Below are 22,334 nucleotides of genomic sequence, written 5' to 3' on the forward strand. Positions count from 1 at the left end.
CTAGCACCTCTTTCATAGTCTTGTGAAGTCTTGTGAAGTCAGAGTCATGTAGGCTCAGATAATCCATCAAGTCCTGCCCCAAAAAAGACGTATTTTTTTTATTTTCACTACACGCATACTGCACACGTGACGCTCCCGCTAATTTTTGGCCTTTGCATCTCACATGAACAGACAAACTCCAATACATCTCCAAAGCTGCTGTGAGTGTCACTTTTTGTCAATTTTACCGTTTCATTAGTGAAACTAGCATCATTCATACTGTATTACACACTGAAACTTCACGGCAACCTGTCAAAATAAAAGTACGGTTTAACGTGTAACAAAACAATATTAGTCTTGTATTACTTTGTACAGTATAATGTAGGTGTTTATATGTTCACATTTAAATAATTTACATAAAACAATATATATGATAAAAAAAATTATATAAAAAAGAGTCACCACTTAATTGTTGAAAAAATACTATTATTATTAAACCTTTTTTTAACTGAATATAATTTTTCTTCTATGTATTAATTTTAACAGTAAAGCTCCTTTTATTTTTATTTTAAAAAATAAATCAGTGATTTTGCTTTCATTTGATTATCAGAAAAATGAAAACAAGAATTTCTGAAAAAAGCAAAAGATTGTAGGGCCCTATTGTTCAAAATGTTGAAAGGTTTGGACTTATTTCTTCACTGAAATAAATGTTTTCGTTATTACACAAAGTAGGCTAAAGTACCAGGAAAGAAGTAACGTTGGCTACTGGCAACCAGCAATCTGTGCAGCAATAAATATTATCAGCCAAGTACTTTGCAACAACCTCTGACCTGTGGTCAAGCCGTACTTCTGAGCCATACATTAGCTTGACCATTCACTTCATCGACAATGAATGGGGTTTGAATTGAGCATTAAGAGATAATTAAGTGTATATTGTGACTTTAGACTTATGTTTACATTTTAATTATTTAAGTTTTCCAGGGTTGTTGAGATTTATGTCTTAATAAATGAGGGGATTATGATCAGAGGAAGGTTAAGTTTAAAATAAAAATGTTTGAATGTAATATATTTTTCTCCTGGTCCTTATTTTAAATGGGTCATAAAAAAAAAATCAATAATTATCGATATCGACCGATATGAAACACTGATATCGTGATATAGTTTTCAGCCATATCGCCCAGCCCTATTAGTAATTCTGATCTAACATAGCAGTTGACTCTTGTCCTTTATTTATTTTCTCCATTTGAAACCATTAGACATTTGTTTTGCTTATAGATAATATTGGTGTTGCTGCTAATGCTTTTTATAAATATTTTATTGTTGTAATATGAAGATTAAATTTAACATGTAAGACTGCTATTTTTCAACACTTGATGACTGAAAGGAGGAAAAACCAAGGGGAAGTACTTTACTCACTCATTTATTTATTTATAACAGTAAATAAATATTGGTTCTGCAAATTGGTTATCGGACACATAAACATGCAAATAACTGGTATCGTAATAAAAAAATCAATATCGGTCAATCACAATTAATGAATCGCCATGGCAACACTGTTCATGATATCAAAAACCTGTCCACAATTTAGCATCTTCAGTATCTTGGTATTATAATGACAAAATTTGGTGTGAACTACTTGTTTCTGCTCGGAGGAGTATGAATTAACTTACAGCCTGATTTCTCCAAAAATCCACATTCAAATAAAAATAGCTGACTTCCTGTTGAAGAAACGGAAATGGAAGAAGTAGTGGTAATAATACAAAATGCAATTTGATCTGCATGCTGCTGGGCTTATGGGTTTAAAGCATGTTGTCTTCAATTGCTTCAACTGACTTGCTAAAATAAAAATGCTGATTGTGATCGGTAAGTGCTAGCCAAAGGGACTGCTACCTGCACATAAGTTATTCCCACTGACGAAGCAACAACAGTGTTTTTTGTTTGGTCTTAAAGGCTAAAATAATGAATTGTTCCAAACAAACTCTGAAAATGTATCTGCTTTAAATATATTCTTAGCATCTAACTCAATTACTGGTGACTAAAACTGGCTAAGGATTATGGGTTGGGATTATTACAATATTTAGTCACATGCAAGTGATATACTCAGAATGTAGAGGGGTCAAGTTTAAAACACATTGTGCCAAGTTCTTAGAAATAAACCCTTTGTATTACATGATTTTGAAAGCATTTTCTATCAACAAATTTTATTTTAAAAATGAATATGCTCATCACAGAAGAGGTATTTAAGTTTAAAATTGCATGTTTTTTTTTTCAAAAAGTTAATTAAATAATAATAATAATAATAATATAAATATAAAAATATAAATAATACATAAATCACACTATTTACCCTAACACACAGACATTTCATGATCTATGTATGATCATGTCATTCAACTGAAAGCTAGCCGAAACACTTACATCACTACATACCAAAACACATGACTTTAATTAGAAGCTCCATTCCACCTACCCTACCTGTCAGAACACATACCCTGCACACATAGCATTCATGATCTTTGTGTTTCTGTGTATGGGAGAGTTGGTGGGGGGCATCTAATATTGGCAAAACTTTTTTGGCAGACGACTTCTTGAACTCAGTGGCTAATCAGAGGTGTTTAATTAATCCACTCAAATTGCTGGAGTGTTCACTGCTCCAGGTGTGTTTTCATTACTGTGTGTGCACTTGAATAGGTTAAATGCAGATAGGTATATGTCTGCATGTATAGGTCACCATACTTGGCCACACGTCTTGTCCTTTCCTTTTCTTTTTTTTTTCTTTTTTTCATTTCTCAAAATTATTTGTTTGTGTCCTTTTCCTGCCACACACTTGGATAAATGTACACAGGAGTACAACGTCTGATAATTTTAGCTTAATAATAGAACACATTTTCAGTTTGTTTCTTGGTAAACATATACTATGCCTTCCAACACGGGACAAGTTCATGGGATTATTGTAGGATGTTTGAATCTTTTTTTAAAAGACTGAAAATTGAGTGTTTACTGTTGTCCTTTTGCATTATTGACACACACTATTTTCCTATTTAATACTGTAAAGCTGCTTTGATTGATTTGTTGTAAGTATGACTACTTTAATTGAACAGACAAAGGCAAGCATGATTTTTTTTTTCTTTTGTGATCTGAGAAAAATAAAGTAACCAACAGGCTGACTAATTATTTACTTAGGTTTTTGTGCAAGTCGAAATCACACTAACTGCTTATGGGATGAATCTTTTTTACACAATGCACAACTCGATAAAAAATATACTTAACAAATAACACTGTAAAGTTCATACAGTTATGTTGTTTCATTTTTAAAAGAGTAAATGGCATGGTGTGATCTGTGTGAGACGTCTGTCTGGTCTTTGTTATGCTGAAAGCTTAGTGTGGAGTTGATGGCTCCAGCAGAGGTGAGACGAACCTCTTCTGCATCACAAAGGCACTAACAACGTGTCAATTGGCCGCGATTTTGCACCAACGACTCACCCTAAAACCTTCCCCAATCCTCACCAAAAATGTCCTTCGTCCAAATCTTTTACATTTCACTATAATCTAGAGCAAACTTGAACTGAAGTCTTTCAGATTCTGTATTTGATGGCTTTGACTCATGTTACACAACACTTTTGGTGCGTTTTAAATGCACATGACTACATGAATATACACTCAAAAGAAATAGGCTGTATCCAAATAAACTCATTAATTAAAATAATTTCTAAATGAAAAAAAAAAGTTTAATGTAAAGCGAAGGAGACACGCGAATAAAGGCAACGCAAAAAGCAAAGCTCTTACCTTCACAAAGCGCTGAGAAGAGCTGGAAAATATAATGAACGCCTCTCAGTGCTGTCGTGAAGCGGACACCACACATTCTCCGTCTTCATCCATAAACTTCATCAACTTCATGCTGTGTTTACGACTGAACAGGAGTCGTGCTGGATCCTTCCTGTTTTCGTGTGTTTTACTAGTGGTGTGTGCGCGTAGGACAGGCCTTCAGTAGGAGGAGCGCCCCCACCCCACACAATCACACACTGGCTCCGATTAGTGCATAATTTCCTATGCGTACTTTCCCACAACTTGTGGCGATGCTATGTGTCAAAATTAGAATCATTGACGTTACTAAATTCTCCGCGAATAGCGGCCAAATACTCCCACATACTCCCCCCTAAACGTCCAACCAATATTTATATCAGTTGCTCTCTATATCTATAGGTGCGTTCGAGATGCACTACACTAGCCTGCCACCGGCTGGCTAGAACAGCCCCTTGCAGTCAGGGGAGGAGTAAAGAGACGGCCGTCAGGTCGGACACTTATAGTTACCGTAGTGTGCTGAAACTTGTTTTCTTAGCAGTATATGAGGTCTGAAAAGTACAGAGCATCTTATTTTGACCTGTTTCATATTGACATACTGTCAGCTCATAAAGTGACACCAAGACAATATTTTTAGCAAACTTACTAATTTTGAAATGGTCTTTTAATTGACTTAAAGTGACTTTGTGTATAATCGACACAAAGTAGTACATGTATGCATGAGTAGATGTGTCAAATAAACATGTTAAAACAATCATTACAAGATTACATTGGCATGGAAATAGGTTATATTGCGCGGTTGAGGACCGCAGTAAAGATAGTTTGCGGTTTGATATTCAGATTTATTTTGGCTGTAAAAACACAGTGTGCTGTCATAAACATGCAAATAAACATGCAAATGCCGGATTTCGTTCTCCATGTTGTGTGAATTCTGGTGGTGGTGATGCTGTTCTTCTGGCCGAAATCAGGATTTTTTTCGAATCGACTTTTAATTTTATAATGCTTATAGCTCCGAAAGTTGGACACTTAGAAGACTGAAACCGGTGTCATCTTAACCAGCATGATCTGTGAATTTTTTCACAGCAAAGCTCTTGTCCGTAAACCCCTTTGTAGTCCGCTATAAGGAATGTGAAAGATAGGCGCTCTTTCACACGCAGACTGCACGAATACAAAAACACTGTTTTTAGGTCAAACTCGATTGGTGAAAACGTTCACAATCGCAATTTATCACGTGTCAGTGTTTCTTTTTGCTCTGCTCCCTCTTACTTTTATCATAATGTCACGCAGTGCTGTTCCAGTGAATAAAAGTTTTCATTATTAGGTAATGAGCTTATACAGTTGTAAACTTTATTTCAAAGGTTTGATTGTTGTACCTTTCCCTGGTTACTGGGCTTCAAATTCTGATTTGTAAAAGAATATTGATTTTAATATAGAATATTAATATAGAATATAAGATTTTTCTCAGTTGAAGGTTTCCCTGAACCCTTAACTTGACTATTCTGCATTGTGATAAATTTGACAGTGCAGTTATGTTCAGTTAACCCTTTCCTGATTCATGTACATCACAATTCTGATCTGTGAAAAATTTCACAGTTCAGTACTGGTCAGCTGGCCCTTCCCTGAGTCACCAACATCACTATTCTGATCTGTGAAAACTTTCACAGTTCAGTTCTGGTCAGCTGACCCTTCCCTGGATCACTAACATCACTATTCTGATCTGTGAAAACTTTCACAGTTGAGTATTGGTCAGCTGACCCTTCTCTGAGTCACTAACATCACTGTTCTGATCTGTGAAAACTTTCACAGTTCAGTTCTGGTCAGCTGGCCCTTCCCTGAGTCACCAACATCACTATTCTGATTTGTGAAAACTTTCACAGTTGAGTATTGGTCAGCTGACCCTTCTCTGAGTCACTAACATCACTATTCTGATCTGTGAAAACTTTCACAGTTGAGTATTGGTCAGCTGACCCTTCTCTGAGTCATTTACATCACTATTCTGATCTGTGAAAACTTTCACAGTTGAGTATTGGTCAGCTGACCCTTCTCTGAGTCATTTACATCACAGTAAAGGACTGACAGCAGATGTGCCACAGGAGAGAGAACGATGTGGAAGGGTTGTGGAGAGCTGATGGAGAAGGACTAAGTAATCTGTGTAAAATCCTGCAAGACAGGAAGAAAGAGAATTTATCACATGATGAACAATAAAAACATTGACAACAACAAATGGTAGACAACAACATAACTGCAGCATGTATAACAGTAAACAGATTGTTACTCTCTGTTGGTGTGAAAAATAAATAGCTAAAATAATTTTCATTATAGTTCTTGCTCTTGGTGCGAACAGATTTGAACTGATTTGGCCAAATTAATTGCAGATCTGATTTGTCACGTGACAAGTTAAACTAGCATTTCCAGACTCTTGCTTCTTAGATGTGTTCAATAGAAAATTATCATGGAAAGAAAGCCAGACTGTGAGATGTAGACAGATATCACATACTGGTGAAACGGGAAGATGCTGCGCCAATTTGTAAAGGTTAATAAAGAATACAATAGACTTAAAATCAACTTTATGATACAAACACTCTGACTACTTACAATGAGAGTTGAAGTAATATCAGCAGTAGGAGTAAAAGTCATAGAATTTTGTATGAATATGCATGTAAAATATCATATGAATTTGCTGACTTGAAAATATCACATGCTGTGCAAAATGTAACTGCAGTAAAGTTTGGTCAAGGTTCTCAGGCCAACACAGACGTACCATTGGAAGTGTTTGCCTTAGCAGCTTTTGGTCTTCTCCATAAATGCACGAGATGGTCGAATTCAAATCCCATGGCAGGCCTTCGTTTGGACTTCCTTTTCAGCTGAAACAAAGAGAAATATATACATGCTGAGACGGTGTGTTAAAAATGATCTGTGACAAAAATATTTGAGAGGAAGGACTCTAAGGAAAAACATTAACAACACATAAAATAAGGATGCATTCATTAAAGCAAACTGGTTAAAACTAAATGTGTTCAACATTACCTGTGAAGGGTTGAACCTTTGAAGGACTTGTTCAGCCTCCTTGACAGCTTCTTCAAGATCAGCATTGGGAGCTTCAAGTTCAGAATTGGCCAGAATTTAATTTTGAGTTTTAAAAATAGGTTATGATGAACCACAAAAAGAGAGAGAGCAAAACTATGTGGAAATGAATCGTGGGAGGGAGAGAGAGAGAGAAACAGAACTTTTACAAGAGATGGCTTCGTAAGAGAGCTTTTGGATTATTGTTTTGGTTGTTGTGGAGTATGTGATCTGATGTAACTGCAAGACAGAAAAAAAATTGAATTACAATCACTTCACAAAAAGGTATTAAAGGTGTAGCCAGCATTGTGGTTACTGTGCTTTACAAATACTGTAGTATACAATAAAACACAGTTACTGTGGTAAAAACATAGTAATTGTTGTTGTTGTTAAAGTGCTTTAACTACAAATACCACAGTAAAACTATGCTTACTGAGGTAAACCCATACTAAATGTTGTGGTTATGTGCTTTAACTAGAAATACCACAATAAAACTACATTTAAAATGGGAGAAGCATGGTTACTTGTGGTTACTGAGCATCCCTTACAAAATTTACTCACATTAAAAAAATACTATAGTAATTTTTTTGTAAATACTATAGTTGTTGAACCATGTATTATACTGTATTACACTATTGTTTTTTTTTTTTTTTACATGTGGATAACCATGGTAATACTACAAATTAAACCAAAATAAAAAACATGGTTACTGTAGTAAAACCATGGTAACAACAAATTAATTTTGCTACACTAACCATAGTTAACCATGGCATTTGTAGTAAAACTGTGGTTATACAAATAGCAATCAATACTTTCTTACTACAATAAAACATGGTCATTTTTGTAAGGGATTGACTACACATTACATGGTCGAGGGTCAGTTACTATGGTAAAAAAATATATATATATATGGTAGGCTAACAGTGTGGACTTTTTACATGATCCTTTTTCTACGACAGACAAATATCAAAATAAAAATTTCACTCATTAAACGATGATTATAAGAGACGGAAACCTTACCTTTATGCGTCTTGAAGCGATCTAAATCCATTTTTAACGCACTATATCGCTTGTCTTTAATCCGTGTGGAGTTGTTGTCATTGGGGGAAAATTACCGCCCCTGGTGGTGCTCCAATGATAACTCCATTTTGTACATGCGTGTCATTTTCACGTTTAGAGGAGGCAAAACGTGACACTCACACGTTTCCTTGAATGGACCAACGTGTCTATTACACGCTTTGACGTGATACCGGGTTGCACAAACAGGCGGTTAACAGTATGGGGTTAATTTCTGGAACGTCCAAGATATCTTTACACAGATGCACGCCATCTGGTGGAAGAAAAGTGAACTGAATTTTTTTGTAGAAATTTAGTGCATGATTCCAAAAAACGGATTCCAAATTGCTATTAACCTCTATTCAATAATGTTGAAATGAGGTAACAATGTGGAACCATTCCATATTTTGTATTCCGACCAATTGAAAATATTCCAGAAAGAGCTTTCAGCCTCTAACGTAAAAATACATGGAAAACACTTCTAACACATTAATAAATGTCTTTCTCCATTGAAAAAGGTATTTTATTCATGCACAGAATAGGATTTTAATGTAGGACAGAATTTCAGTAACACTGCATGAACCCATTTTTCTTAGAAGCAGAAACGCTGTTTTCTGAGCTTTCAGCCTCTAACATACAAATGTCACGGTTCACACATCCGCTGTGTTCTCAGGTCCCGTGATGTGTGTGTGTGACTGTGGTGTGCGTCATGCTCATCAGCGCAGCTGCCGATCATTACTCTCACCAGGTGTCACTCACTAACGATCACTACATAAACTCACTCCTTGCTTTGTTTCCCCGTCAGATGATTCACTTAGATTCACTGTCGTCATTGCTGTTCGTGTTTCTTGGAGTTCGTGTTCTTGGAGTCTTGTCGTACTGGATGTGTATGTGATTTGTCTTCGTGGGATTCGTTGTGACTGTTTCATCTGTGTCTTCACCCACATCTGGATCGTCACCTCACCAGCACCATCTTGCCCCTGCCTCACCCAACCGAGAGACATTCTCTTCACTGTTTGTATCACCATCATCATCATCTTTAATAAACTGGTTATATTCTGCTTTTGCTTCCGCTCTGCTTATTCACCCGTTACAGAATCATCTGACCACTATGGAAGCAGCAGGATCGCCACAACCCACACCGGAGGAATTCATGCAAGCCTGTGTCTCTCGGTTGGACGGTCAAGCTCAGGCTATTGGAGCGCTTGTGGGGCAGGTGTCCGAGCTCAACCAACGGATGCAACAACTTCGACTTCCCGCTGCGCCGCCCACGCCGCCCGCCCCGCTCGTTCTTCCTACACCATCTGGCGCAGCCCCGCAGTACGAGCCCCGCCTTCCCACCCCGGAGATCTACAGTGGTGAGCCGAACTTCTGCCGAGCTTTCCTCGCTAGGTGTTCGATGCATTTCGCATTACAACCGCGTACGTTCACTAGCGAGGAGAGCAAGGTGGCGTTCGTGCTCACCCTACTGTCTGGGAAGGCGGCACTGTGGGGAACGGCGGTGTGGGAGAACCAGGACCCTTGTTGTACCTCATTCACGACACTTGCCGCCGAGATGAAGAGGGTGTTTGACCGCGCGGACACCGGGAGAGAGGCCGCGCGAGTCTTGGCGGATCTCAAGCAGGGGGAGAGATCCGTCTCGGATTACTCCATCGAATTCCGCACCCTGGCGGCGGAGTGTCAGTGGAACGAGGAGGCGCAGTGGGACATGTTCCTGCATGGGTTGGCTGACCGCGTCCAGAAGGAGATTTATGCCCTGGAGCTACCCGCCACCCTGGACGGCCTCATTAGCTTGGCCATGCGGGTAGATTCTCGACTCTCCCGGGCCGAGCGGCGGTGGTTACCCGCTCGGCTCCCCCCTGCGGAGAGAGGACCATTTCGAGCCAGCGGCGAGGGCGCGGTCGGTCCCGTCTACGATCCCGAGCCCATGCAGGTCGGTAGAGCTCGGCTTACCCGGGAGGAGAAGGAGAGGCGGAGGTCCCAGGGCCTGTGTCTTTACTGTGGGGCAGCCGGACATTTTGCATATAGCTGTCCAGATCTCCGCTGCTAAGACCTCATCCAGTGCGACCTCCACGCTCCTTCCGGTTAGGTTAAGATGGTCCAACCACTCTCTTCATTGTTCTGCACTGCTGGATTCGGGAGCTGAGGGTAATTTTATGGACCTTACTTTTGCACGACATCACCAAGTTCCCCTCCTCCCCCTCACTGACACCATTGCCGTCCACGCACTCAATGGCCAGACCCTCCCCAACATCACCCTCATCACGGATCCCATAACTCTCACTGTGTCTGGCAACCACAGTGAGAGTATTCCCTTCTACATTCTGGACTCCCCCCACGCACCCATTGTTTTAGGACACCCCTGGCTCACTAAACATAATCCCCGTATCGATTGGCAGCTGAAGTCTGTGTCTGAGTGGAGCATTAAGTGTCATGAGTCTTGTCTTGTGTCTGCTTGTCCGTCTGTTTCTAGTTCTGTGTTTCAGGAGAAGGCGGCGGATCTGTGTAACGTGCCCGCGGAGTACCTCGACCTGAAGGAAGAGTATTGGAGGAATGGCGCCACTGGTTAGAAGGGTCGGGGGTACCTTTTATCGTTTGGACCGATCATAAGAACCTGGAATATATTAGAACCGCTAAAAGACTGAACTCTAGGCAGGCTCGGTGGGCTCTTTTTTTCGGACGTTTTGATTTTACACTCTCGTACCGCCCGGGTTCCAAAAATATCAAACCCGATTCTTTGTCACGTATTTTTGACCGCTCCGATCGCCCGTCTACTCCCGAGGGTATTTTTCCCGAGACACTTATTGTCTCTGCCCTCAATTGGGAGGTCGAATCGAAGGTTAAGACAGCCTTACATGGGGTAACGCCTCCGGCCGGTTGCCCATCCAACCGTTTGTTTGTGCCAGAAAGTCTACGGTCCGAAGTTATCCAGTGGGGACATTGTTCCAATGTGGCGTGTCATCCAGGGGTAAGTCGCACCTTACATTTGGTTAAGCAAAGATTTTGGTGGCCACTTATGGCTCGTGATGTTCGCAGTTTTGTTTTGGCTTGCTCAGTTTGTGCCACTGGTAAGACTTCTAACAGACCCCCAGACGGGCTCCTACAACCGCTGCCAATCCCTTCGAGACCCTGGTCCCACATCGCACTAGATTTTGTCACCGCCCTCCCACCCTCCCAGGGTAACACGGTAGTTTTGACCGTGGTGGACCGATTCTCGAAGGCGGTTCATTTCATTCCCTTACCCAAATTACCTTCAGCCAAGGAGACAGCGTTGGCAGTCGTGGACCACGTCTTTCGGTTACATGGCCTCCCGACAGACGTGGTCTCCAACAGAGGACCCCAATTTGTGTCCAAATTTTGGCGAGAGTTTTGTAAACTTCTGGGGGCCACTGTTAGTCTCTCTTCGGGGTTCCATCCTCAAAGCAATTGGCAAACTGAGAGAGCCAACCAAGATTTGGAGAGAGCGTTACGATGTATGGTCGCCAGAAATCCTTCCTCCTGGAGCCAACAACTTTCTATGGTGGAGTACGCCCACAATTCGTTGCCAGTATCCTCCACGGGCCTATCCCCATTTGAATGTAGCATAGGGTACCAGCCACCTATTTTTCCCAGTCTGGAATCCGAAGTCGCGGTCCCCTCCGCTCACGCCTTCGTCCAGAGGTGCCATCGCACCTGGACTAGAGCCCGTGAGACTCTAGTCCAGGTGGGAGCGCGCACCAAGGCCAAAGCCGATCGCCACCGGTCTAGGCCTCCCGTATACGTCGTCGGTTCTAAAGTGTGGCTTTCTACCAAAAACATTCCTCTCCGATCCATGTCGAATAAACTTGTTTCCAAATTTATTGGCCCGTTTTCTGTCACCAAAATCATTAGTCCGGTGGCAGTCCGCCTCAACCTCCCTCCAGAAAAGGAGAATTCATCCCGTGTTTCATGTTTCCAAAATTAGGTACAGATGGCTGGGAACGTCAGGGGACGTTCCTAAGAGAGGGGGTACTGTCACGGTTCACACATCCGCTGTGTTCTCAGGTCCCGTGATGTGTGTGTGTGTGTGTGTGACTGTGGTGTGCGTCATGCTCATCAGCGCAGCTGCCGATCATTACTCTCACCAGGTGTCACTCATTAACGATCACTACATAAACTCACTCCTTGCTTTGTTTCCCCGTCAGATGATTCACCTAGATTCACTGTCGTCATTGCTGTTCGTGTTTCTTGGAGTTTGTGTTCTTGGAGTCTTGTCGTACTGGATGTGTATGTGATTTGTCTTCGTGGGATTCGTTGTGACTGTTTCATCTGTGTCTTCACCCACATCTGGATCGTCACCTCACCAGCACCATCTTGCCCCTGCCTCACCCAACCGAGAGACATTCTCTTCACTGTTTGTATCACCATCATCATCATCATCTTTAATAAACTGGTTATATTCTGCTTTTGCTTCCGCTCTGCTTATTCACCCGTTACAACAAATACATGGAAAACACTTCTAACACATTAATAAGTGTCTTTCTCCATTGCAAAAGGTATTTTATTCATGTACAGAATAGGATTTGAATGTAGGACAGAATTTCAGTAACACTGCATGAACCCACTTTTCTTCTGAGCAGAAACGCTGTTTTCTCAGCTTTCAGCCTCTAACGTAAAAATACATGGAAAACACTTCTAACACATTAATAAGTGTCTTTCTCCATTGCAAAAGGTATTTTATTCATGTACAGAATAGGATTTTAATGTAGGACAGAATTTCAGTAACACTGCATGAACCCATTTTTCTTAGAAGCAGAGCTTTTCTGAGCTTTTTCTTAGCTTTCAGCCTCTAACATACAAATACATGGAAAACACTTCTAACACATTAATAAGTGTATTTCTATATTGCAAAAGGTATTTTATTCATGCACAGAATAGGATTTTAATGTGGGACAGAGTTTCAGTAACATTGCATGAACCCACTTTTCTTCTGAGCAGAAACGCTGTTTTCTGAGCTTTCAGCCTCTAACGTAAAAATACATGGAAAACACTTCTAACACATTAATAAATTTCTTTCTCCGTTGCAAAAGGTATTTTATTCATGCACAGAATAGGATTTTAATGTAGGACAGAATTTCAGTAACACTGCATGAACCCACTTTTCTTAGGAGCAGAAACGCTGTTTTCTCAGCTTTCAGCCTCTAACGTAAAAATACATGGAAAACACGGTAACACTTTACAATACGTGTGCACAAATAAGCATTAATTCATGTTTAATTAATGCACAGATAATCACAAGTTAATGAAGAACTAAGCAATTTATTAATGATTACTACAGCAGCAACTAATGAACATTCTATATGATTCATAGATTAAGTAATCAATACATTGTTATTAGTTAATTGTGCCATAATGTATTAATTCCCTAATAACTTATTTTATCAACTAATAGTGCAAATTCATGTGTTAGTTACTACAGTGGTCAAAGCTATGTACTTCAACTTCCAGTTGTCTGCTTTAATTACTCATTAGCTAATGATTTGCAGAGATATCATTATGTTATGACTTTACTTATTGAGGCACAAAACTATTAGCTAATTGTTAAGTAATATGTCATTGTGGTTATGATATAGAATTAGTCAGTTATGCGCCTTAATGTGTTGAAGCCATGCATTTGTAAGGAATAATTAGCTCAAATTTATAATGATTCAAATAAGGAATCGAATCGAAAGATTCGGAACTTGATTAAATTGATTCAGAGTTAATAGATTACACTTCTTAACCATTCGTCCAGCAAAGTGGTCAATTCAGCATACTGTATTAACTCAAAAAGGTTTATATTATGTTCCTGGCCAAGATCACAAATAAACCAAAATATTACGTTAGGAAATTTTAAAGCTGAGGTAGCTTGATCTAAACACAGATAGAACTTTGTGAACATAAAGTCAAGACACTTCTTTTAATGAAACAATGATTTATTGAACTACTCTAAGACACAACGCTAATCTACTAAACACAAATAAACACACACACACACACACACACACATTCACACTCACACTCATACAGTTCCGGGGATGAGAAATTACTGAGTTGAGGAGAACCCCAAATGTTCTAGTATCTTAACTAGTTCTTAGATCGCAACCTTAGAAAATCACAAAAGCAGAGACTTAGCTATTAACTACTTAGGGAATATTTCGCACCAGTTTCAGCGAAGTAAACAGAGATCTTGTTACTTGCGTTTGTGCCGGGAACGGGGGTTCCGGGGGCTCGTCTGAGCGAAAGTTCTGGTTGGTTGCTGGTCGATGACGTAGTTTGGGAAATCCCTCGACGTGGAGGAGTGGTTTTCTGGAGCCGATCTTTCGGTTGCCTGGTTACGCAGGTTGATGCGTTCGGAGCTCTTCTGTATCAGAGTTGCGAGACTTTGAAGAGTCTGGCAGTCACGAAGTTTCGGTTTGTTCTGTAGAGTTTTGATGGCACCGTCGCGTGCTTGGTCGAGTGGTCGAGCGCAGATGGAAAAGCACTCAAACCACAAGAGGCGAAAGGCGTGAGGCGAGAGCTGGGAGCTCTGAGTTCGCTGAGTTATTGCTGAGTTCGCTTAGTTCGCTCCGTTCTGTTAGGAACATGAAGTTTTAAACGGGCCGCTAGGGCACGTCCCACGATGCTGGGATCCAATGGCATTGCTGAAGGGGCGGGTCACGCCACCCCCTTTTCGTCCTGTAATTCCTTCTGGTACGTAACTTATTAGGATATGGATTTCTCTGCAATTTTTGTTATTAACTTCAATAAACTATTTAAAGTATAAAAAAGAAAGTATAACAAAGTATACACAATCATTTTCTCATTCATTCAGACAAACTGCATCCATCATGATATTTCATCGCATATTACCCCATGGTAAATTGCTTGCATGCTAAAACATTTGTCACTGCTAAAGGCATATAAATGCATAGATTAAACTCCAACGATCACATAAAACACATCGAGCATATAAATGAAAACATATGATACTGTTTATAAGCTGATTGTTTCTTAAAGATTGTCTCTGCAGTGTACGTATCTCTATTGAGAGACGGGGTGTTTTGGAATGTCAGGGGAGAGGGGGACAGGAAGTCCGAAAAACCATGTGAGTCACGCTGGACGCATCATGTGCCATGCCAGCTTTATTTCAGAAGACTGGAGGTTTGTTTCTTAGGTGCTTTGAGACAGAGAGCGTTTTCTTCTCTCTGGATGCGTAAGACGCAGATCTCGACAAAAGCGGTCCATACAATTAGCGTCTGGTGATTATCATGTGATGGTCATGTTAAAATTTTATGGCTGGGAGGAGGATTCTTTTTGATTAACAGAAATGTGAACACTTCTGTTTGGGTGCTTTGTTCCGCATTCCTACACATTCCCCCTTTTGGCTGGCGATGTTTCTGGTGTGAACATCGGCAGGCACTGGAACAAGAAGCAGAGAGAGAGAACAAAACACGCACAAGACACAAACAAAATCTCCATCACTAGCTGAATTCTGGTGCAGGGATTTAGTTATTTGGCCTGGTACAGTTAGAGGCACTTGCAATAACGTAGGGCCGCATCGGTGAGAATTATTGTTAATTTGGTGGTTTTGATTGACCGGAGTATCGGGAGTTCAACGAGGCGGTGTAGACGTGTGCTCGATCAGGTGCTACGTCAGACAGTGCTTGGGATCGTATTCAAGGCGGGCTATCCATTAAGGAGTCTCTTTCTCGTAGCGCATGGGCCATGGGAGTAACTAGGCGTTGCGTTTGAGCGTAACCGTTTTGGTATGACTGTGAACCGTTCGTTAAGATTTATGACGTTGCTAAATCGTAATTCAGCTTGGAGTTTGTTCGCATGTCGTTTTAAGGTGGCTAGGTTTAGAATGTTAAACAGAGTGCCTACAGCCGCACCAGCCCCAGCAGAGCGCCCAATAATCGTTTGGGACGCCGGTTGTACCCGCTTAATTCAGCCTGGGTTACGATCATTTTCTGTAATTAGCGCGGCATGTGTTTCACATCTGCCTGCATGTGGGCAAGGACTTCCCGTGTCTGACGGGTGTCGGCCCAAGAGTTTTGGGGGCTGATAGGGTGTAGTTTGTTCCGGAAAACATCATAGGGTCGAATCGGCCATACACCTTTAGAGGTAGACTTTGCGGTTAGCTATTGGTAATCCTGATTACGCAGAGAAACACGGCGGCGAATCATAACATCTACCTGGAGATAGAAAATAACAACGGGACAGTTAGCCACGACGGTCATGGTTTGGCGGGGTTGCTCAAATCGTTAACGAAATTTCTGGCAGTGATTTGCAACTAATTTGGTGTACTGAGTCAATCCCACCTTCAGGGGCCTAGACTTAAAAGAAAGTTAGGTAAGTTTCTGATGAGGGCTAGAAGGAAGGGACACATAGGAAAAGAGAGAGAAAGGAAAACACAAAGAGACACAATGACACTGAATGAGGTTAGACAGTAAGGACAAGTGTCACATGTGTGGAGCAGCTCCTCTCTGCTGGGCGGAGGTTGGTCCTAGCAGTGCGGCAGAGGAGAATGTTTAGGTGATTTGTGTTGTGTTTGGGAGGTTAGCTGTGTGTTTACCTAGAAGGATAGAAATCATGTTAGTGTGAGGCATAGTCATGAATTGTCGGTCTGTGTCAGTGGGTTTGGTCTTCCCCCTTTTGCTGTTAGCTGGACCCCCAGTGTCTCTTTATCTGCTTTTGGTGAACCCATCGAAGAACGGGCTCGCTGCGCCCTTGTCCGATTCTGGTTCGGTCAGTAACAGGCGAGAGCTTGTGGGATTCCTTTCAGTGGGGTAAGGACTTTCTCTGACAGGCGATAGGGAGTGTTCTGCCAAGGATGGCGGAACCGTAATACCACACTTTGTTTCCGACACTGAGTTCCTTGTGCGAAGGAGATAGCATGGGGCTTTACATCCAAATGTCTCTATATTTCCTGCATCATTTTTTTCAATTTTGAGTTATGCTCGGTGGCTTGGGTTTCTTGGTTGAAACTGGCAATACATCAGGCATCCTTCTATGTAATCTGCCACATCTTGTTGTATGCCAGGCCACTGTGCCACCTGTTTGAATGGGTAGTAGGTGGTTTTGGCACCACAGTGCACTGCGCATGGTGCATCGTGTGCATGCCTAAGCCACATCCCCCTTTGGCTCTGAGGGACTACAAGCTTTGGCGCAGTTAGGGGCTCAGAGACATATGTGAAGGCACCATTTTGCAGATGCAGCATGTTCTTAATGGATTGGAGGGTGCGGAGGTCTGAAGAAGCGGATTAGTCGAGTGTAGAACTCGTAGGAGAGTAAAGTTCGAAGATGTGAGCAGAAATGGGTAGGTCTGCTGATGTGGGAGGAGGAGGGGTGTTGCATACCAATGGTATGTTGGTGGCGGGTAAGAGCTGTAGCCATCGGGATGGGTGGGAGGGCATGAAATGTATTGAATGGTTGTGATGGGCAAGGGTCGCTGTTGAGCCGGACCACGCCCGCTTTCAGATTGCCCTGGTGATTGTCTGGGCAGTCATGGACTTACGCTGTGGGCATCAGTTTCATTTGGCCACAGTCCGGGACGTCCTTTGCAAAAGAGTCCCTGTACTCATGTAGAATTTCTTTAAGTCTTTGGTGATCTGCTTTCTTGAGTCTGGTGTCCTTTGGTAGGCTTTGGTGTCTGTGCTTCGTTGCTTTGAAGAGATTCAGGCTGCCGGCTGAGTTTTCCTGCCCAGGGGCTAGCACTGCGACAGATACTAAAGTGTCTTGGACATTTATGGCAGTTCTGAGTTGAGGGGGACCTGAGTCCCACGCTTGCAGTGAGCAGAGGGAAGGGCCTTGTTCTTTGTTGCTTGGCGTTGAACTTGAGCTTGGCCTTGACTTTGACACTGCATCGTCACTAAGCAAATTGAAGGCAACGTCTGTGGCTTGACACTGCGACTCATTGGGGACTACTGACTGGAAGGGCAATGGCTCACGGACTTGCGTCCACAACTTCAGGTGCTTAAAGTCTATCAAGGGTTTGAAGCGATTTAGCAGATCTTTTCCTATGAGGAGCGGATAGTTGTTTAGAGGTGAGATGTAGACTGGGTGGATGAGATTCATCGGTCCCACTGTTAGGTGAATTGGGGCCACATGTTTCAGCTGTAGGCCCATGTTTGAGTATGCTTGCAGGTTCAGTTCGCACTTTTGGAGTTTGAAAGTTCCATCAGTTATCGTTCTTTGAATTTCCTCAAGGAGTTCAGTTGACATTAGAGTGATGTCGGCTCCTGTGTCTATAAGGGCTTCCACTTTGACATGACCCTCGATGGTGATGGGAAGGTAAAACTTTCTCGTTGTACCTTTCTCGGTGAGATCACCTAGGAGTTGAGGGGCTGGAGTTTGAGATGAGATAGGTAGGAGTTCAGGACTGGTTCGGTGTTCTTCGGAGGAGTGGCAGACGACTAGGACAGCACTTTCAGGTGATTGAGTTGTTATATCAGCAGGTGTTTGTTGGAAGCTTCTGTGATCTGACGTGTCATGTGTTGAGTCAGTTTCTGTCTCTTGCTCTGGATGTTTAAAGAAGCTTTCTTGTCCATCTGAAGTTATGACAGTTACAGTGTTTTTGGGGTAAGGAGAAGGGGTGCTGTTCTGTGTGGTTTGTTGGACCAGGTGGTCGTTGCCTTCTTGTCTGGCCGCTAGTCAGGCCGCAGTGGGTTTCTCTTTCTTTTCCCACTTCCGATCCTCCTTTTTGCGTTTGAAGAACTCTTGCATCATCATTTTCATCAGTTCTTGTGAATCAAAACACGGCAATGTCTCTTCTTCATGTGTAGATTCAGCTTGAGCTTGATCAGTGTGGGATCTTTGTAAGTTCTTTCGTCGATTTGTTGGACTGGTTGCATTAGATTCCCACGAGCCATTTCCTGAGCTTCCTGATGAGGTTGGCCGACTCCATGATCTCTCCCATCGATTCTCGCAAGGTCTTGGATGGTACCAGGATTTTTTCCAGTAGCGTTCGGGTGAGTGTTGTCGTCCGCGTGGTCCATCCCAGCGGTCGTTTCTTTGTGTAGGTCGGGCGCCAGAGTGAAAGTCACGCTCTCTGTTGAACGAGGATGGTCTCCATTCTCTAGGAGGTGGCTTGAAGCTTTCTTGGTGTTGGGCGCCCTCTAGGGTCATTTCTTGACATTGTGTGTTAAAATCAAGAACTGCAGTAGACTTGGTGCCCTTTTCTGATGCCATCTTTTGCTTGCCGTAGGCTTTGTGCGCCAGGTCTCGCAGCTGTTGAGACGTCATTGTTTGTGGGCATGCAAGGACGCCAAGGTGGTGGCTTACCGCAGGATGGAGATTTCTCAGAAAGAGAGTCTTAAAGTTCATGTCCTGCTCCATATCAGGTTCATTGCGAGCTCCGAAGTATGCTTCTCTAAGCCGGCTATAGTATGCCTGGGAGGATTCATGACGACCCTGTTTTGTCTCCAGGGCGGCCACCAGTCCTTGCTCTGATTCCGGGACTGCAAATTCCTTGATGAGGGCTTGGCGGAGCGACTGGTAGTCATTCTTTGTGTGAGAAGGCTGTCGGTCCAGGAAGTTCCGCACTTCAGGGCTGGATGTCGTTCGCAGCAGATAAAGTCTGTCTTTGTCAGTAACGTTGGGTCTCATTTCTAAGTGAAAATCGACATCATTCAAGTAAGAGTGGACGTCTTGACCATCTGGCACATTCGGGGTGAATTTGCTGATGTTTCGGGTCAGCTTGTCAAGGTCTTTGAGGTCCATGCCATGTGATGGGTTATGGCTGGCCTTGGGGAGTTCTCGTAGCTTGGGTGTGAGGTAGGTTTCTTCAGAAGGAGCTGGCGAGGGTTTCTGAGTCGCTCCCTCCCCCTTTTTCTCACGTGACGTTTCAGGAACATGGGACCCGGGCCTGCTTGGCAGGGGTGAGGGCGGGGCCCGTTGCGTCCTGGTTGGCTCAGGGCGCAGTTCATAAGCATGTCTAAGTTCATTTTTGACACTGTCCAATTCCTCTTTCATGTCTTCAAGTTGTTGAGTGAGGTAACTTATCTCAGTTCTTGCCTCGTTCAGATGTGTTTCGAGGGCTTTAATTCTGCTGTTCTTGTCTCTGAAGTCCAGCCTTGCCTTTTCCAGTAGCTGCTCGGCGTACTGTAACTCGCCGCTGAGTTCGGCGCGGGCTGACTTTGCTTGCTCCATTTCTTGTGTGTTGTTAGCAAGAGTTTCTTGTAGTCTAGCAATCTCCTCAGTTGCTCTGGGATCCGTCCCGTTGGACCCTTCCCGTCGATCTTGAGCCTCCAGCTCTAGCTGCTCGATGCGTCGCTGTGCGCGTTTCAGCTCCTGCTGGAGATAGGCGGCTTGTCTGTCGCTCCGTTTGAGGGAGGCGATGAGGGTGTGACTCAGGGAGCCAGTGATCTTTGCTAGCTCTTTGTGTCCGTAGCTCTGACCTGGATCATGTTTCATGATGCCTGTTATGTTGTTGTCCAGTTGGTCTTGTGTCTGGTGTTTGACAGCTTCGGCGGCTTTGGGTAAGAGGCTGTCCGTCACGGCGCTTAGCCAGATTTCCAAGTCCTCCCAGTGACCAACGGGGTCTGTTGGGCGAGGCATGTTTTGATGCCGTGAGGAAAGACCAGACCACTGACTGACACAGACCTGTAGAAAGAAGAACAAACAAACAAAACAAACAAACAAAACCAAAACAGTGGTGTGAGAGTGGTGGTGTCAGGTGTAAGTGGGTTTTGGGTGTGTTGTGTCGAGGTGAGTGTGGTTCTCCCCGCAGGTGGTTCACTGGTGTGCACGCCTCCAGCTAGCGTCGCTGTGGAGGAGGCGAGGGGGTACCCACGGGCGTTGTAGCTAGAACAGAGAGAGGAAAGAGGAACAAACACACACAGCAAAGAACGGCGTAGTCGTCGGCTGCTTCCCCCTTTTTCTAAAGAGAAGAGAGAAAAGAGACGACAACAAAAGGAACACTTTGGGAAGAAGGTAGAAAGAGAGAGATTGAAAGTGAAATACACCTTTCTGGCCCCAGAATGAGTACAGTCAAGTTTTTTTTTTTTTTTCTCAACTTGATGTATGCTTCTAGATACGGTGCTCAGAAATGGGAATTTCAACATGCCAGGACTATGATGGTTATTATAATCCCCTCCGGGATGAGGGAATATACAATAACAATGACAGTATTGGCTTTGCAGCTGGTAGGATTGACACTGTACACCAATCAGAGCGTTTCTGGAAACGGGTTCACGACTGGCGCCTATCAGTCCTCGCTGGACTCGTTGGGACCTTGGCTGTAGGGTTCCACGATGAGAGGGGAAAGTGAGAGTTAGGCACAAGTTTAATTGGCGTTTTCAAGTTGTATGAACATTGATTAAATGTCTTTTAAAACAACCAAAATTCTCTGCTTTTATGATTCTCACAGGCACAATCGAGGAAATAGCAGCAGTAGTCGAATCAAGAGGAGGACAGCTAGGTGAAAGAGAGAGAGTGAGGAGAGAGACAACCAATTGGAAATGAGGTTTCGCTCCCAAGTCGGGGAATATGACAAGATTTGATTATTACAATTACAATTAAAGCCTTGGTTTGCAAATTAAAATTGATGTTTCAATTCAGTAATGATTGTGGGAGAACTAAAACTGTAACGCTTTGTTAAAGTTTTAGTCAGCAGTTGTAATCAAATGAATCAACACAAACCATTGAGGTATGGGAAAAGGAACAACTATTGATTGTAAAAAGGAGTCGTTTTCAAATCAATAATGATTGTTCCTGGTTATAATTTAGAAGTTTTCATTAAAAATTGGTCAAGGAAATTATAATTTCTCTATTCAACGTGTATCATTGCCGTCTGAAAAGGGGAAATGTGATTATGATTAAACTTAAAATTAAAATGTTCAATTAAAATCAAAAAATGTTTAATTGGAATCAGAAGTTTAAATTAGAGATTAAAATTTCCAAAAATAAAAAAAATGTTTAACATAAATTATCACCTTGGCAATGAAAGTTGGTGACCAAATTAAAATGATGCCTCCTTAAAATTGACTACAAATAATCAATGTTAAATCAATCACAGAAATTGCGGTGTGGCAAGGAGATGTGATTATTTATTAAGATTGATCAAAGTAATCAAATGAATCAGCTTGAAAATATTACTTGATTATAAAGCTTGTAATAGTTTAAACTGGCAATGCAAACAGTCAAAAAGGAGAGAGCCTTAAATAAAAAAATAAATAAAATGTTTTAATTTGAGATTTATGATAGGGCTTTAATGGTTTGTTACAATCGCATCAAAAAGAGATTTAACTTTAAAATTGTCAATATTCCTGTCACATGGGAGGAGGGAAGAAATACGAGGAATAGTGTACAGAGATATGAAGTAAAGAAGTTTGCAGAATGATCGTTAAAGTTCAAAGCTTGTGATTGAGTCACCCAAACAACGTTACACACACTGAGTTCAAACACAACGGATCACCCTAACGCTGTGTGCTCACTGCTATTCTTCAAAGCCAGTG

At 42.2% G+C, this 22,334-nt stretch overlaps 2 protein-coding genes across 2 annotated transcripts in view; both read right to left on the reverse strand.

The window, feature by feature from the left end:
• The window catches only part of LOC141340495 (activin receptor type-1-like), a 47,550-nt gene extending 43,420 nt beyond the window's left edge, over positions 1 to 4,130 (reverse strand). Inside the window, exon 1 of the mRNA XM_073845486.1 lies at positions 3,766 to 4,130. The gene's annotated coding sequence lies outside the window, so the exon portion shown is untranslated. The remainder of the gene's footprint in view (positions 1 to 3,765) is intronic.
• Positions 4,131 to 18,531: 14,401 nt separating this feature from the next.
• Positions 18,532 to 20,436, reverse strand: LOC141340743 (uncharacterized). Its single transcript, XM_073845837.1, has 2 exons — positions 19,771 to 20,436; positions 18,532 to 19,710 (listed from the first exon to the last, which is right to left on the reverse strand). Exons 1-2 carry the CDS (start codon positions 20,434 to 20,436, stop codon positions 18,532 to 18,534), a joined length of 1,845 nt encoding a protein of 614 aa, XP_073701938.1.
• Positions 20,437 to 22,334: the final 1,898 nt, after the last annotated feature.

The sequence above is a fragment of the Garra rufa genome, chromosome 8 (assembly GCF_049309525.1).
Source record: "Garra rufa chromosome 8, GarRuf1.0, whole genome shotgun sequence".
Classification (NCBI taxonomy): Eukaryota; Metazoa; Chordata; class Actinopteri; order Cypriniformes; family Cyprinidae; genus Garra; species Garra rufa.